The sequence below is a fragment of the Pelodiscus sinensis genome, chromosome 19 (assembly GCF_052426305.1).
Source record: "Pelodiscus sinensis isolate ZL-2025 chromosome 19, ASM5242630v1, whole genome shotgun sequence".
NCBI lineage: Eukaryota > Metazoa > Chordata > Testudines > Trionychidae > Pelodiscus > Pelodiscus sinensis.
The window spans coordinates 25385378-25403304 of NC_143070.1; the positions used below are offsets into that span (position 1 = coordinate 25385378).

The 17927-nt window shown below is 50.4% G+C and overlaps 1 protein-coding gene across 1 annotated transcript; it reads right to left on the reverse strand.

Moving 5' to 3' along the window:
* Positions 1-1332: 1332 nt before the first annotated feature.
* On the reverse strand, positions 1333-17586 carry LOC149522393 (uncharacterized). The gene is made up of 9 exons (XM_089770979.1): positions 17062-17586; positions 13647-13742; positions 12848-13060; positions 12517-12539; positions 11747-11862; positions 11136-11195; positions 9405-9605; positions 6676-6789; positions 1333-6379 (listed from the first exon to the last, which is right to left on the reverse strand). The coding sequence occupies exons 1-9, from the start codon at positions 17431-17433 to the stop codon at positions 5259-5261; spliced, it is 2316 nt and encodes a 771-aa protein (XP_089627105.1). The 5' UTR covers positions 17434-17586; the 3' UTR covers positions 1333-5258.
* Between the last annotated feature and the right edge of the window lie 341 nt (positions 17587-17927).

The window sequence follows — 17927 nt, forward strand, 5'->3', positions numbered from 1 at the left end:
GGGGATGCTCCAGCCTGCACCGACCCAGTGGCTAAAAGGGCCTTGGCCTGGCCTGCTTTCTCCAATAGCAGGGAAACTCTTCTCTTCCCTCCATTGTTCCCAATGGGGCGACAATGTCCAAATTCCTGCTGCCACAGTGGCTATCCCAAGGCACCCTGCAGGGAGGAGGCACCCAAGCCAGAGAAAGGTTCAATATTTCCAGGTGGCCTGGACAATGTGCTTGGGACATAGTGCTGCTGCCAACTGCTTGGTTGTCTGCTTCAGTGGCCTGGCAGCTGGCCCTCCCCAACCCAAACTCACTCCTGCTCCAGTTCCCACTGAGCCTGTAGCTGCTCCAGCTCCTCTGGCTTCTTCCCCTGGAGCCATTCCATGGCTGCTGAGGCGCCCGCCCATGAAGCAGTGGTGCCACCAGAGGCAGGCGCCAGTTCCAGCCCCATCTTTGAGCCCCCTCACCCTTCCTCACCTCTCCACCAGCCTCTTCCTCCCTCCCAGGTTCTTTACCCAGCCCCTCCCCACTTCTACATTCCCCACATGAAAACCACAGTTCATTCTTTCAGCAGGGAAAAGTCAAGTTTGTTTTACTGGCAGGGGGAGAGGAAAGTGGGAAGGGAGAGCAGGGGAAAGGTGGTTGGGTGGGGGGAAGAGGCACAGAGGGCAATGTAGAGGCCCCTTGTGGGGATGCCCAGGGGAGAGTCTCACATGTGCCCTTGTCTGAGACTCTCCTCCAGAGCCTCTTGGAGGTACAAGCCACCAATGGGCTCCTGGTGGCATCACGGGCACTGAGTTCTTCGGTGGCCCTAGCCAGGTAGGGCAGCTGCTGCATAGAAGAAAGTGGCCCAGGGAGGGAATACTTGAATGGTTTTGGCTTGTTCATACCAACCCGGTCAGTGGACTGTTTCGCTGCCCTTAGGGCTCTGATTTAGGACCCAGTGGAGGAAGAGGGCCTGGGTCCCGCTACCTCCAACCCAGGGGCCGACCCCTTTGCTAGCCCACGCTAAGAGTTCCCTGTCATTGGTCTTGAGCTGAGAAGGCTGTGCACTGGTGAACTAGAGACACTTACCTGTGGACTTGAGCCGAGAAGGCTGTGCACTTGCTAAGTAAAGACATTTCTTGCGGGACCTTAGCCTGGAAGGCTGTGTTTCTGTTGATTCAAACCCCTCACTGAGGAGCCCCAGCCTGGAGAAGGCGAGGCTTGTGTTAATCAAGGACTCTACTCATAGACCTTAGCTGAGGTGGTGATGCTTCTGTTAATTAAGGGGCTGGGCCTCTTAATAAAAGGGCCTCTGCTGGACAATTGGAAACAGGATATTAGGATTTGTTTTTTGGGGATTCCAGGACACAGCTTGGGCTCAGCCCGACTGCGTGACAGGGTACCCACAGGGAGGGAATGTGTGACACACAATCTCTGTATTGGTACAAAAAAGTTAGCTCATGTGGCCGGAGTGAGGCTCAGGGGATTTGGATTGTGGGAAGGGACTTAGGGTTGGGGCAAAGAGTTGGAGAAGGTGTGAGGTCTGGCTCTGAGGATAGAAGTTTGCAGTGTGGAGAGCAGGGTTCCCTCTAAGGCTGAGGCCCACCCACCTCCAAAGCAGAGCCACACAGTGCCTACTCAACTGCTCCAGGGTGGGCTGTGTGGCAGACAGTGCTTATTCTAGCAGTCCTGGACAGTGGCAGGGCCAGAGCCAGAGCCACAATGGGGGCCTGCTCCAGCCGTAGCTGTGTTGTGAGTACTACATGCTTTGACAGATTTGGCCAGAGTCTGAGCCGCAGCAGCATCACAGGCAGTGGGGGGGCTCACTCCAGCAGCTACTCCAGCAGCCAAGGCCAAAGCAAAGGACCCAGAGTGGTGAGGGACTGGCTGTTCTAGAGACTGGGGCCATGTGGTAGAGGTCTGGTTCTAATTCCACTTAATTAAAGATCTCCACCTTGGGATCTCAAAAGGTAAATCTGCAGGTTATCTGAGGGATAAAATAGATGGCAAATGACTAGAGAAATGTTCTGCGCCCTGTTCATATTTAACAGCCTAAATCATGTCAAGAACAATTCTCTCTGACCCTCAATATTCTTGTCATTTGTGAAGGCATCAATCACATCAATAGTGTTGATGGTGCCAATGATTATTTTTGTGCCTGTGGAAGTTATTTCTCTCACTCACACAAACGTGCACTGTGTAGAGGCAACTAAAACTTTAATGCTGTTGATTATCTTCTATTGATGCTTAAATCAATATGCAACTGATGACATATTAAAGGGACTTTTCTATGATTGACAGGTGTCTAAACCATGCAGATACTATACAAAATATAATCTATAATTAGATTATGTCCTATATACAGTGAAGTAATGTGGTCTGAAGAAAAAGAGCTGGATAGTTTTCTGGTGATATCCCTAAATTCATCTTCTGAATGTCATTAACTTGCAGCTGCAGAATGAGTTTTAGAATCAAGGAGTAGGGATGGTGCATTCATTTTTTTATCCTTTACAAATTACTACACTATGGCTACGTGTAGACCGGCATGCTTTTCCGGAAATGCTTCTAATGGAAAAGTTTTCCATTAAAAGCATTTTCAGAACAGAGCGTCTAGATTGGCACGAACACTTTTCCGCAAAAGCACTTTTTGTGGAAAAGCTTCCGTGGTCAATCTAGATGCGCTTTTCCGCAAAAAAGCCCCGATTGCCATTTTTGCGATAGCTATTTGTTTTCCGCAAAAAAGTCCCTGTCTACACTGGCCCTTTTGTGCAAAAGGGACTTTTGCCCAAAACAGGAACAGCATAGTATTTCCGCAAAAAGCACTGATTTCTTACAGTAGGAAGTCAGTGCTTTTGCGGAAATTCAAGCAGCCAGTGTAGACAGCTGGCAAGTTTTTCCAGAAAAGCGGCTGATTTTCCGGAAAAACTGGCCAGTCTAGACACAGCCTATGACTAGATTAGACTGGGAGGAAAGTGCAGGGGTTGGGATGAAGGGGACACTGCAGAAGTTAGGGGCACAATGCAGGGCTGGTGGCAAAGGGTGCACAGGGTGGGGGTGCAGGAGATGGGGAGCTCATGGATGCAGGAACAGTAGAGCAAGGCTGGGTGGTAATGAGACTGGGTGCCAAGCTGGTACATTTTCAGGGTGCATGTGTGCAGGGTCACGCACCTTGTTAATTATCCTTTGGTTTAGTATATTTCTTCCATAATTTAAATTGCATGTGTGTGTGTAAAACTCTCAATAACTCGTGGGTGCCACGTAGGCACACATCTGAACAAGCACACGGGATGTCACTCTTTGTGCACAAGAAAAAACTCACTCTACTCATGGATGGAAAATCTTAGGACTACTGGTTGAAAGCTCTAGCTGGGGCTGTGATCTTAAAGATGGAGGGGACTGACATGTAGGCCACTGAAAGGCTACATCAAGGAGAAAAGACTCCCACGAGCTCTCGCTGCCCCAGCACACATGTTACCGTGAAGGGGGAGGAGGGAGACCCACCTCTCCCTGCCATGGTAACTCTGGGCCTGGGGCCATGGGATAGCCAACTGTCCTCTGGCCACAGCAGGACTGGGCTGGGGTTGAGACCAGTGGATAGAGGTATCTCTCCCCACCAAAGCCCTATAAGCTCATATGGCATTTAATAGGCTGAGGCACAGCCACCTGGACACATAGCTTACAAGGAACTCAGGTTCTAGTTTTTTCCCACTGTAGGTTCTCCAATGGCTAACAAGAGTTGAGCTCTGACTGAAGCTTTCCCCACAGTCAAAGCAGCTGAATAGTTCTCTCTCGTCTGTAGATTGTCTTATGTTTAACACACACGTGAACAAGGGGGAAATCGAGTACATACAGTGTACTTAGATTTCCAAAAAAGCCTTTAACAAGGTCCATCACAAAAGGCTCTTGTGTAAATTAAGTTATCATGGGATAACCAGGAAGATCCTTCCATGGATTGAGAAATGGTTAAAAGACAGGAAACAAAGGGTAGGAATAAATGGTAAATTTTCAGAATGGAGAGGTGTAACCAGTGGTGTTCCCCCAGAGTCAGTCCTAGAACCAATCCTATTCAACTTAATAAATGATTTAGAGAAATGGGTGAGCAGTGAGGTAGCCAAGTTTGCGGACGTTACTAAACTGTTCAAGATAGTCAAAACCAAAGCAGGCTATGAAGAACTTCAAAAAAAGATCTCACCAAACTGAGTGACTGGACAATAAAATGGCAAATGAAATGTAATGTGGATAAGTGTAAAATTATGCATATTGGAAAAAATAAACCTAAGTATACATACAATATGATGGGGGCTAATTTAGCTACAACTAATCAGGAAAGAGATCTTGGAGTTATCGTGCATAGTTCTCTGAAAATGCCCACAGTGTGCAGCGGCAGTCAAAAAACCAAATAGGATGTTAGGAATTATTAAAAACGGGACAGAAAATAAGATGAAGAATATCTTACTGCCCGTATATAAATCTACAGCACGCTCCTATCCTGAATACTGGGTAGAGATGTGGTCTCCTCACCTCAAAAAAGATATTTTGGCATTAAAATAGTTCAGAAAAGAGCAACTAAAATGATTAGAGGTTTGGAATGGGTCCCATATGAGGAGAGGCTAAAGAGACTGAGACTTTTCAGTTCAGAAAGAAGGGACTGAGGGGGATATGACAGAGGTATATAAAATCATGAGTGGTGGGGAGAGGGTGAATAAAGAAAAACTATTTACTTGTTCCCAGAATATAAGAACTAGAGGACACCAAATGAAATTAATGGGTAGCAGGTTTAAAACTAATAATAGAAAGTTCTTCACACAGTACACAGTCAACTTGTGGTACTCCTTGCCAGAGAAGACTGTGAAGGCTAGGACTGTAACAGGGGTTAAAAAAGAGCTACATAAAATCATGGAGATTAGGTCCATAAAAGGGTATAGGCGAGGGGGTAAGGTATGGTGCCCCTCGCCTCTGTTTGTCAAAGGCTGGAGAAGGATGGCAGGAGACAAAATTGCTTGATCATCATCTTCAGTCCACTGCCTCTGGGGCACCTGGTACTGGCCACTGTTGGAAGACAGGATACTACGCTAGATGGACCTTTGGTCTGACCCAGTATGGCCATTCTTATGTTAAAGTTTGACCTGTGTTTGAAGCCTTGTCTGCAATCAAAGCTGTTATGAGGCGACTCTCTTGTATGTTTTATCTCATAGTTAGTAAGGCAGGAGCACCGACTATGCAGTCAGAGCAGGTAAAGGGTAGCTCTCACGTGTGGGTTCTCCTATGTCTAATAAGGTGTGAACATCTACTGAAGCTTTTCCCCACAGTCAGAGCAATTGAAAGGTTTTTCCCCTGTGTGGGTCCTCCGATGGGTAACAAGCACTGAACTTGTACTGAAACTTTTCTCGCAGTCAGAGCAAGGGAAAGGTTTCTCTCCTGTGTGGGTTGTTCTATGTCTCACAAGCTGTGACTTCTGACGGAAGCATCTCCCGCAGTCAAAGCAATTGAAAGGTTTCTCTCCTGTGTGAGTTCTCCTATGGAGAACAAGGTTTGACCTCTTCCTGAAGCTTTTCCCACAGTCAGAGCAATTGAAAGGTTTCTCTCCTGTGTGGGTTCTCCTATGTCTAACAAGGTGTGACTTCTCATTGAAGCTTTTCCCGCAGTCAAAGCAATTGAAAGGTTTCTCCCCTGTGTGGCTCCTCCTATGTCTTACAAGGTGTTCGCTTCTACTGAAGCTTTTCCCACACTCAGAGCAATTGAAAGGTTTGTCTCCTGAGTGGGTCTTCCTATGGTTAACAAGGTGTGAATTCTGTCGGAAGCTTTTCCCACAGTCAGAGCAGTTGAAGGGTTTCTCCCCTGTATGGGCTCTCCTATGTGTAACAAGGTGTGAGCTCCTCAGAAAGCTTTTCCCACAGTCAGAGCAATTGAAAGGTTTGTCTCCTGTGTGGGTCCTCCTATGTCTTACAAGGTGATCGCTTCTACTGAAGCTTTTCCCACAGTCAGAGCAGTTATGGCGTGTCTCTCTTATATGTAGTATCTGATGGTTCGTAAAGTGCAAGTGCTGACTGAAGCTTTTCCCAGAGTCAGAGCACTTGAAGGGCTTCTCTCCTGTATCGGCTCTTTGATGTTCAATAGGAGTTTCACAGTCACTACAAGTGCAGGGTGACTGTTGATAGGGGATTTTCTGTTGAATGGTTTCTGTGTTTCTTTTCTCCCCTCGGCTCCTGTGACTGGATTTATCCTGTCCCCCTCCTGAATGATTTCCATGCTGCCTTTCTGGGCTATGCTGACTCTCACAAGTCTCTCCCTGCTCACGTATCTGGGAAACATGCCCTTCAGGTCTTCCCAGTAACATCCCACATGGAGACACTTGCTCCGATCCCTCCTGCTGCACAAGATCATAGTTCTCAGTCAGCATCCCATCACCTGTTGGGATAGAGAAATAATCCAGACAGGAGTTATTGTCTATGATGAGCTGAAAGAAAACTCTAAAAGAGGAATAGAAAAGGGGACACACGCTCAAATAATGATTGAATTATCATGAGATGAGTTCACCCTCCTTCTTCACAACTCTTCCACAGAAGAGAAAACTCAGCCTTTCCTCATCCACCATGCTCTGGCTCAAGTTGAAGACAGGCTAAAGAATCAGACAGACTTCATGAAAACACACAACTAACACCTGCTATAAGTTGGTTTCTGAGGCAATTTAACTGATTGCTCACCTGTGTGGATGCCACTGATGATCTCCCCTTCCTCACAGCTCTGGTGATCTGGGACCTGCAACTCCTCCTCTCGCTCCACCCAGGAGATCACATGAACTTCAGAGAGTGGAAATCCTGTTTGGAGAGCAATTAATCGAGTGCTGATCTTGTTCATTAAGGTCTCTGCCATTACTGCTTCCAGAGTCAGGATCTGAGTCACCCATCCAGAGAGGCTCCTTTCCAAGAGCCCAGAACACACACACACACACCTGCAGTAAAGGCGCATCCCCTCCCCCCACCTTGAGAATGGCCCAGCTCTTTCCCCAGGGGAGCTGAGCACTCTGCTGCACTCTCTAGGGTACAACTCAGTCCCCCTCAAAGCCCATTCCATCCCCCCCATCCCCAGTATCTCAGGGCAGGACAGGGACATACTGCTCACAAGGGGAGCTCTAGGGAGGGCTGGCAGGTCTGACACCAAGGCCCCCAGACAGGGCTCAGACTATAGCGGCCACATGCCAGGTCATTAGGACTTGGGAGAAGAAGGACTAGCTCTAGCTCCCCAAGGCTCTGTCCACAAAGCTCCTGGCTGGTGGGCTGGGCTCCCCCTGCTCTTTGGCTCAGATGTTCTACTTGGGCCAGAAAGAGGCAGAGGAAGTTGTCTAAGCAGCTAAGTGAATCCTTGGCAGGCTGCTTCAGGCCCTGCCTATGCTCCCGACTACCTGTGTCTGGGTGGGCCTTGCTAGCTGCCTACAACAGTTGCCTTTCCCGCAGCTGCCCAGGGTGGCGCTGGGCTTCTCCAGCGACCAGCCAGGGTGGAGCTGGGCCGTGCTGCTTCTCTGATGCTTGTGGCTGTTACTCAGCTCCCCGTCTGTAGCCTCGGTTCTATTCTGCCAGCAGCAGCCTTTGTGTGGTTTCCCAGTCTGCCTCTTCTAGTGAGCCTGGCCTTTGATTTGGGGCCGCTCCAAGGAGGCACAGAATCTACCACATTTGCACCTTGTGAGCGCCTTCCCCTCATCTTTGCCTCCACCCCTTCTCGGACCTGCATTTAGTGTTTGGAAGAGCCACAATAGAGATCATTGTGCTACCACTGTCACACAATCGCAAGATAGCTTGTGCGAAGTGTGCTGTGTGACGAGTCAATGGGAAAATTCTGATCTGATGACTATGATTATCTTGTTTATGTCCATTATTTTGGAACTAAAACAAGCCAGGCTTTGGCAGAATGGTGGAGCACTGGTACCAACTAACCAAGAAATCACATTCCTGAGCAGGAGGAGGGCAATCAACTCAACACTCTCTGCAGGAACTGCAAACACACAGTCCTAACAGATAGCTCACTGACTCTTGTGCACAAGAGCGGGATGAGGGGATAATGGATATGCATGTTTTGTTCAAACAAACAGGCAGAAGGCCAAGTGGGGTAGCAACACATGGAACGCAACATGCATTTTATTTTGGTCAATATGAGAGGAGAAGTCACAGGAAGGGCATGTTGATACTGGCTATGGGGCAGTGTTCTAGCTGCTGACTGAGCTGGTACCATTATTGGGTAGGGACAAGTCTCACTATACCTGTGCCTGAGGTGCTGGGACACTAGCACCCTGCTCCTTTCACAATAAACCTGGCCGAGTGCCTTAGCCTCCGAATGGAGCCTGTGTCTTTCTTAGCGGCAACCCTGTGGTGCGCTGCATGGATAAGCTTCACGTTCTGCCAGTGCCGCTGGCATCAAAGCTCCAGAAGCCCTGAACAGCCGTATCAACGCTCTGTGGTGCTAGTAGCAACTCCTATGGCACTGCAGTCACTGCAGGAAGCAAAATTATCAATCACAGCAGCACCTGGGAACTCTGGTTTAAATCAGGACCACACTGTGCTATTGCAGTGCTCATATGGAGCTAAGCATCACCCCTCTTTAGTGTAAGTATCCTGCCCAGCCCTGAGAAACAGGGACACTCTATAAAAGCTAGTAAAGAGAGAGCTGACCGCACACAGAGAGTCTAAGGGACTTGATCAAGGTCACACAGGAGGACTTTGACAGGCAGAAAACTGAACACAGGTCTCCTGAGCATGAACCCAGACATTCACACAGGAAAAAAAAGTTCCTACCTGAAGATATAAAAATACAAGACAGGTGACATGATTTATCTCCGCTGCACAGAGAGACAAGTGAGCCCCAGAGAGAATGAAGCTGAACTTTTGAAAGGAGTCCGAGCCTGTGCCTGAAATGCATCGAGAGCTCTGCTCACGTTTCTCTACTACAGAGCTACCTCAGACAAAATACTCGGAGAGCGTGAACTGCCTCATCCACCCTCCCTCAGCGCCAGCATCCAGCCCCTCTCAATGACAAGTACCAGCATGTCACAGAGATTAGCTACAGGCAGGGAAGGACTCTGGCAACCGCACTCTCCTTCCAGTGCCTGAGCACACTGCCACAAGGGGACCCTGCAGCCACTAACAGCAGCCAGACCCAGACCCAAACCTCTGGTACCTGCTGTTCCTGCCTGAGCCCTTCCACTCACACCTCTGGTCAAAGCACAAGATGAGCAAGATGGGGGGGAAGCGGAATCAGACCTGAACCTGTTTTCCCTGGGAGGGAGCACGGAGGGGACAGTCTTTCACAGAGGAGCCAGGACTACTGGGGCAGATACTCCTGACATTGGAGGCAGAGGCAATGAATAACCCTGAACCAAACCCAACCCAGATGCTCCAGACCCCACCCAGCTGCTGTTACCCAAAGGGACAGGAATCCTTACTCAGCCAGTTCACAGCCTCATAATTCTCCTGCATCACATCCCTGTAGAGGGCTCTCTGGCCTGGGTCCAGCAGAGCCCATTCTTCCTCAGAGAAACACACAGCCACCTCCTCGAAGCTCACAGGTTCTGCCACGGCCATCTCCTGTCCCTGGCTCTGCAGGCCGGGGGCTGAGCTGGAGACAAACATGGGTGTTCTGCAGCCTGGCAGGGGGAGAAGAGGGAGACATTTCAGAAGGGGCTTTAATCCTTTCCACATCCCCATTCTGCCCAGACTCTGCCATTGTGGGCAAAAGTTTTAGTCTAGATATGCCATAAACAGCACACAGGAGTTAGATCCCAAATCCATATTTATTTCTGTCTGTACCTGGCGTGAGTTACAACATTACTGCCTCTGCAACAATGGGATTTAGTTCTCAGCACCCAGTGTTTCTTATAACAAGCCACATATTCATCTGCTTGAATATGGACATAGGCTAAATGTAGACTGTTGTATTTGAAACCCTTAGTCTTCATTCATGGATTTGCAGCACAAACTTTGCTCTCTCATCTGACAGAGACGTTATAAACCCTTTCCACAACACAGAGTCAGTGAAGGTAACACCACCATTCAGATGCTTATTATTAAACACGTGTGCTGAGTGTTTCCAGGGTGAGATCTTAAAATTCATGAATTAATGGGATCAGAAGATATCCTCAGTCATGCAGTCTGACCCCCTCAGTGGCACAAGCCATTACACGTAGTCCAGTTACCCAGATGCAAAGCTCTGTTTCCCCACAGTGTATTTTCTAGAAAGTCCCCCAGTAACTTGAAGACATCAAGAGATGGAGAATCCACCAGTTCTTTGTTCATTTGTGGACAAATAAGGGACCGTGGGTTTCTGACCAGTGAGAGCTCTTGCATATATAGCTGCAGGAGGAGGACAGAGTTTGGGTATGCAAAGCAGAGGGCAGGAGTGGGGAGCAGAGATTAGGAGAGGAAGGGAGAGGTTGGGGTGGCAGAGGCAAGCTCTGGACAGGAGACTTATCTGAGTGACTCCTGGCCAGAGGCCAAGCACCTCAGGAAGGCAGGGAGCCTGCCCAACCCTCTCACAGGCTGCAGGGCCATGTGGGTGTGTGAATAATTATGACCCAGAGGGAAGGGGGCACGGTGCTTTGTTTCTGTCCAGAAACAGGCCAATGAGATTGTCCTGGGGGTGGAAGCAGCACCTGAAGCCTTCCCTCCTCCCCTCCAGGCTCACAGTAGCTTTCTGAGTGACTTGAGATGGGGAGTGGCATCTGTGGGCTGGATCCAATGGCTTGGTAGGGTGGATCCGACCCATGGGCTGTATTTTACCCAGGCCTGCACTAGACGTAACAGCCCTTGGGGATCCAGCAGTTTCTTGCCTTGAACGAACTGATATAGTGGAAGCAAGGCAGCTCACAGACTATTTATTGCTGGAAATCAACCCCATATTGAAACTGACTGAGCAGTGTAATCTGAGCTTGAAGGTGCTGTCCATTGTGTGCTTTAACTTCACCCATTTAGCATCATACCTCATAGATCACTGTTTCTCAAAGTGTTTGCAGGTCTCCATGCAGCGCCCCTGGGGCTTCTCACAGATCAGTGGGTGAGGTATAGGGCTGTGTGCACCATGGTCGCTGGGTTTGGTTGGTAACTTCAATGACAATCCCATGAAGATGTTTTCACTGGAATTTTCTCATCATTTAAAGAATCTCCACCTGCAAACTCACCTTGTCTGAAAGCTCCCAAGGATTTTCCTCTTGCTCTCTCCAGTGCAGAGGGCAGAGTGTCTGGTGGGGGAAGGGATAAGAGAGGTGAGATTCCAGGCTCTCCTATTTATAACAATGTCCCCACTCTGAACTCTGCATTTCAATTGTATCAGAGACCAGACAGAGACACACTCAGGAATTGAGTATGAAAGTCTGAAACTTTCATTCTCTCTCTCACTCGGGCACCTCCCAGCAATGGAACCAACATCCCCGCAACCTGTCCCAGGAGAGAAGCTGTAAGTGAGATTTACTCTTCCCTCCTCACACTCTCCCACTTGGTTTCTCATTCACTTACTGCCTCTTATTATAACGTGGAGCAGTGGTGGCGGAACACGTGGCCATCACAGTAACTTTAGCCATTTTGATCTCTGAATGGGAGGTTCAGAGTTTGCAAACCCCTGGCTATCTGCAAGCAGTTGGATCTGTTCGCTCAGTGTCTCTAAGGAGAGCAGTGTGATGGGACCGTCATTCTCCATGTGGGAATTGAGGCAGGGGAAGGTTGGCTTCATAGGCCAGATTCAGTGGTCTCAGATACTTGAACTACTTTCCCCTCCGCCATCCCTTGTAGGTACCTTTGAACTCCCTCAGAGTCTCCGACAGAGCAATCGTTTTCTGGGAGAAACCTCTGACTTGTTCTTCTAGTTCAAGATAAATCTCTTCCGGAACCTGGAACTGCCCCGTCTCACACCTGGACAGAAACAATTCCATGTGATTGTATTTTATTTACTGCTGATAAGTTCTGGTTAGTGAGTCTCAGCTCTAACAGGCCTGGAGTCATAATTCCTCCAATTTTCCCAGCAACACAGTCCATGCAACCTTCTCCTGAAAGGTCCCATTGCTGTTCTTCACTTCTGTCCTGGGGAGACTAGCTGGGGGACAAAAGGGGAATTGAGTCTTCATGACCAACTCACTCCTTGGCCTCTAGGCGTTGAGGGACAGGAGGTTCCCAGGTGAAAGGCTGAAGGAATCTGTCTAGTAGGGACTAGACTGAGACACCAGCTCCTTCCACACAGGTCTCCGAACAGCCCTCAGGTGGGACAGACTCTTGGTCCTTGCTGCCCTGGGCTGAATGTACCCAGTGCACAGCAGTGACAGGCCCATGTTCCACCCCACAGTACAGAGGGAGGTGACAGCTCCAGGAAACACTTGAAGTCAGACTGTGCCCTGAATGGGGAATTCCAGAGTCTGCTGTGTGAGGGTGCGACCCTCAGAATTAAATGAGTCAGAGATATTCATCTCTAACATCTGCCTCTTAGCACCCTGTGGAGATGTGGTGCTAACATCAGCTCCAAGCTCTTTCCCTGAGCTGTGCAGCGTGAGGGGAGTGAGAGGAGCCACGTACCTACTCAGGGTGCTCCTGACGTCCTAGAAAAAAGACAGAGAAAAGACTCTCAGCCCCATTGGACACACACAGGGGACCTCAGGGAAGGGATTTTGCAAACATGGGAAGAGAGTCCCTGCTCTGACCCCAGGAACATGGATCCCCTGAGCAAATGGGGCTTTACGATCTCTAGTAGCTCTGTGCCTGTAACTTTACAAAGCATGGCAGTTACTCACATGGCAGCAATGCACATGGAGTTACACCAAGATCTAATGGCTGGACCTCAGCACTTGTGATTCAGGAGCCTCCCTTCCCTGTGTGGGGAGCTGGGACGTTTCTCCCTCAGTCTCACCTGCAGGAATTCACTCGCTGGCTTCTGACACTTCCCCTTGCTGAGATGGGAAATCTGGGCAGAGAGTTTCCCGACCGTGTCAGTCTGGAGTCTCTCAATCGCCTCGTCCAGCTTCTCTAGCTGGGCCAGCAGGAGTCGCTCTTGTTCCTCCAGGAACTGCCGCAGCTGCTGAAACTCGGCCACAATCATCTGCCTCTCGGCTTGGGTCCATTTCTGTATGGAAACAGGGAAAGGGTTAGTCAAGGGCATGAATGGAGCCCAGGGCCCTTTCAGGGAGAGCTGAGTGCGAAGCAGGGAGAATTTCTTGGAAAACCCTAAAATGTGTCACATTTGACTGTACTTCGTGGTTAGTAGGCAGAGGTGGCTCTCCCAGCATCTCCTTTGGGCCCTGTGTCCCTCTGAAAGGGATGTTTCCATGTCTGTCATGGGCAGCATCTTTTGATATTCATGGGCTCTGGAAATTCAGACCCTGAGCAGCACGAGGCAGGACTCAGCACGAGCCTGACAGAGATACCCAGGAAGGAAAAAGGAGAAACATGTTAATACACCAAGTGAGCAGACAACCCTTTAGGGGGACACTCAGCTCCCTTGAGGAGGATTTCTGGGAAAGCTACAAAGGCTGGACATTAACTCATGCGCTGACATGGATGCTCAGGGCCTGTCTACACATGGATCTCAGCCAGCAATCCACAATCCAGGAGAAACACAAACAAGCCCAATGTCACCAAGGCCACACGGGTCTGCCTCCTAACAGTCCTCCCACTGCCAGTCCCTGCTGTTTCAAACCACAGGCACCTACCAGATACTCCTGGTGTGTCCCTTCTGCTGTTGTTTTCCTTCCCAGCACCTTTTCTCTCTCTTCCCTCAGAATCTTCAAATGGGCCTCCAATTTTTCCTGAAGAAACAGAGATAAGCACAGGGGCAAACCCCATCAGATGTCGGGAGCCCATTTGTCTGCCTTTAAGAGAGTCCAAGTTTTGTGGAGCTCTGCCCCTCTTCAGCAGGGACTCTGCCCTGGACATGGTTGTGTCCATAGAAAAAGACACAAGAAGATACTGAGGATGCAGCAGGACACCTACAAGGGTGGGGGAAGGATCAGTGGTGGCACCTTTATAAAGAATGAAGCAGGTGGGGATTAGGGAGGTAAAAATGCTTAACAATACTAATTATGTAACTGATCACAATTTTATCAGAGACAGGAGTTTTTTAACCTGCTGACAGGTAGGGCTGGTAGCGGAAATGGGCTCTCCTGGGCCGGGGATCTCTCGCGAGGTCTGCCGGGGGTGGCCACAAGGACAGCTGGCTGATAGGAACTCCCAGCAGCTGCAGACTGACGTTAGCTGCCAGAGGGAACCAGGCACTGCTGGGGCAGTGGGGAGTTTAACCAGTAACTGGCACCGATAAGCATTAGCTCTTCAGTTAACCAGTTTGAACTCTTGCTACAATCCAGTTGAATCCTAGTTGTGTCTGGCATGGACCTGCACTTCCTGAAGTCCTGCTATGGGTGGAGTGAAGGCGCTCGGGGCCCCGCACAGCATGCAGCCCAGCAACCTCATCTAGTGTCAGTGGCTGCATTGAAGTTTAACCCCTCACGGAGCACCTCAGAAGTTCAGTATCCCTATTAGAAACCTTCACTCCCTGCTGGACCTAGGGCTTTATCAAGGCATCTTTTCCTCCTAAAGGGCCACACTTCATCACTATTCAGTGATGCTGAGGGGCAGGGAGCAGTGTAGGTCTAACAGGGTACGGGGCTAAACTCTATCCCTGACATGCTTGGCGACTATGAGCGACTAGGTGCTGCCCCACCTTCCCTTCCCACAGTTTGTCTAACTGGACTGTGACCTGCTCAGAGAAGGGATTTTCCCTTGCTGGATGTTCTGCAGGTCCCTGCTGCCATTGCGGATCTATAAGGCAAATGACAGATTGTTCTTCCAATCATTAACAGCTTCTTCTCCAATCCCAAGGCAGCTCACTGACAGAGTGGCTTGTACCTCCTGCGATCTAAACCTCTCCGAGGGTATGTCTACACTACAAATTTAATTCGAACTAACAGCTGTTAGTTCGAATTAACTTTCATAGGCGCTAGACAGGCAAACCGCTAGTTCAAATTTAATTCGAACCAGCGGAGCGCTTAATTCGAACTAGGTAAACATCATTCTACGAGGATTAACGCCTAGTTCGAATTAAGGGCTGTGTAGCCACTTAATTCGAACTAGTGGGAGGCTAGCCCTTCCCAGCTTGCCCTAGTGGCCACTCTGGGCACCACCAGGGAAACTCATCTGCCCCCATCCCAGCCCCGGAGCCCTTAAAGGGGCACGGTCTGGCTACGGTGCCCATGCCAGGTGCAAGCCTCCCAGCACCCAGCCAGCAGACCCTGCACCTGGCATGGCATGAGCCAGCCACCCGCTGCCACCCAGCCCTCCGCCCTCCGTCTGCCCAGGGCCGCAAAAGGTGGGTGCCCGCCTGGTCTAGTGCGGAGATTGTGGACTTCATCCAGGTTTGGGGGGAGGAGTCCAACGTCCACGACCTCCGCACTAGGCACAGGAAAGTGGCCATCTAGGGCAGGACAGCTGCCAGCCTGGCCACCTAGGAGCAGGTTTGCATGAAAATCAAAGTGGTCCAGTGAGACCCGACCCTGAGCTTAGAACATAAGAATGGCTGTACTGGGTCAGACCAAAGGTCCATCTAGCTCAGTACCCTGTCTGCCGACAGCGGCCAACACTAGGTATCCTGGAAGGGATGGACCCAAGACAATGACCAAGCCATTTGTCTCATGCCATCCATCTCCAGCCTTCCACAAACAGAGGCCAGGGACACCATTTCTATCCCCTGGCTAATACCACTCCATGGACCTAATCTCCATGACTTTATCTAACTTCTCCTGAAACTCTGTTATAGTTCTAGCCTGCGGCAAGGAGTTCCACAGGTTGACTATTTGCTTTGTGAAGAAGAACGGTCTGTTATTAGTTTGAAGCCTGCTACCCATTCATTTCATTTGGTGTCCTCTAGGCCTTCTATTATAGGAACTAATGAAGAACTTTTCTTTATGCACCCTCTCCACACCACTCATGCTTTTATAGGTCTCTATCATATCCCCCCTCAGTCTTCTCTTTTCTAAGCTGAAAAGTCCCAGTCTTTTTAGCCTCTCTTCATATGGGACCTGTTCCAAACCCCTGATCATTTTAGTTGCCCTTTTCTGAACCCTTTCCAAGGCCAAAATCTCTTTTCTGGGATGAGATCACATCTGTATTCCCCTCCTCCTTGTTTCCCTGGCTTCCCCCTTCCAGCTCCCTCCTCCCCTCTCCCACCCTCTCTCTTCCCCTCTCCCACCTCCTTTTCCCAGTCTCCCCCAATTTTGTTAAATAAAGAGAGTTTCTATTTTTGACCACACGTGTCCTTTATTTTGTACATCAGGAAGGGGGGCTAGGGACGGGTAAGTGGAAGGATGTGAGGGAGGAATGGGGTATGAGCCCCCGATGAGGAGGACTGGGGTGGCTCTGCGGGCTCCTCGGGATGGAAACTCTCCTGTAGCCCCCCGATTGACCCCTCCGGATGGCAGCCTGCGGCAAGTGCAGCCGGGCTGATGGCCGAGTGCTGTGATGTGCCGAGTGTGGGCACTCAGGGCACTCCAAGCCAGGACTGCATTGCTGTCCCTCATCGAGGTAGACAAGCAAGCAGGGAACCCTGAACTGTCTGTCCGGGGTGGGGTTCGGGTCCCTTGAAGCACAGCCCTCGGCTAGCCTGAGGAAGCAGTTCCATACTCTTAAGTCCTAACCTGATGCCCTGCCGGCACTGCTTCCGGCCAGCCTTAACTTTGGTTCAGGGTCCACTCAATGTGGACATACTAGTTTGAATTAGCAAAATGCTAATTCGAACTAGTTTTTAGATGCACTAGTTCGAATTAGCTTAGTTCAAATTAACTAATTCGAATTAAGTTAGTTCGAATTAGTGCTGTAGTGTAGACATACCCTGATTGTTAACACCGTCCCCTGTGCAAACACCCCCCCTGTCACCAGTGAGGGCTGGGTTTCAGGATTCAGAGCCTCAGAGAAACATTTCCCACATCAGGTATCTTACGTAAGTTGCCACAAAGCCAGAACATTTACTTTTTACAGCATCTCTTGTAGGCTTTACAGAGCTGTGTCACAACTGTGCCTGGTAACTGTCAGTGACATAACACTGTAATTAAAACACACTGGACAGTAACTCTGTACCTTGTACTCCTGGGCAGCTTCCTGTAAGGGCACCACCATGTGAGCCTGGGATCTGTCACACCCCACACAGATGGGAGTTTGATCCTCTTCACAGAACAGCGTCAGAGCCTCCTGGTGCTCCCCACACACCCCGTCCCATCTTGCTCTCTTTGCTGCCTGGAAACTCAGCGGCTTGGCTAGTTCCACCACGTTTACCAGCTGCCGGTTGGGCCAGAGGGGTCCCTGCTGCTCAGTGTCTCTGCCTTGAGGGCTGAGGGGGGCCTGGCAGGAATTGTTCCCACACTCCAGAGTGACAGGGGCTGTGAAATCCTCCAGGCAGACGGGACGCGGCGCTTCCTCCCGGACACTTTCCACGGGGCTCTCTGCAGCCATGGCTGCCTCTGGGCTGGGGGACCGGGGCCGTGTCACTGTCCTGAGCTCAGCAGTGGGGGGGGGGGGGGGGGGGTCTGAGGCACCAGCACTGAGGCTACAAAAAAAATCAAAAATAAAAACCAAAAAAGTCCCCCAAAGCTTCGCTCACCTCCCCCCCGGGCCCCTCAGCCCCCTGCCCCAGCCAGACCCCCCCCCCGTCTCTTTGCCCCTCCCCACCCTGTGTTTAAATCCCCCCCCCGCACACTCTGCAGCCCCCTCACAGCCCCACCCCGCCCCCCGCAAACACCCCGAGCATCAGGAAGCCCGAGGGGGGGGGCACGCACGGGTTGAGTTTTTGTGACGCGCCAATTCCCCCCCCCCCCCCCCCGCCCCCTCACACTGGGCTGCGGCCTCCCCCGCAGCGAGTAACGGCGGCGCCAACGGCCCCTCACAACGGCTCCCACCTCAGGGCGCGCGGCGCCTGACACTGCTGCAGACCGCTGCGAGGTGGGCGG

What these genes read in the sequence shown, in the direction of transcription:
- LOC149522393 (XM_089770979.1), bottom strand. Translation starts at nt 17,433, where the DNA reads ATGGCTGCAGAGAGCCCCGTGGAAAGTGTCCGGGAGGAAGCGCCGCGT. An exon ending in AAGCTGCCCAGGAGTACAAG is followed by an intron (nt 13,743 to 17,061) that starts GTACAGAGTTAC and finishes CTGTTTCTTCAG; the next exon opens with GAAAAATTGGAGGCCCATTT. An exon ending in CTTGGGAGCTTTCAGACAAG is followed by an intron (nt 9,606 to 11,135) that starts GTGAGTTTGCAG and finishes TCCCCCTGCCAG; the next exon opens with GCTGCAGAACACCCATGTTT.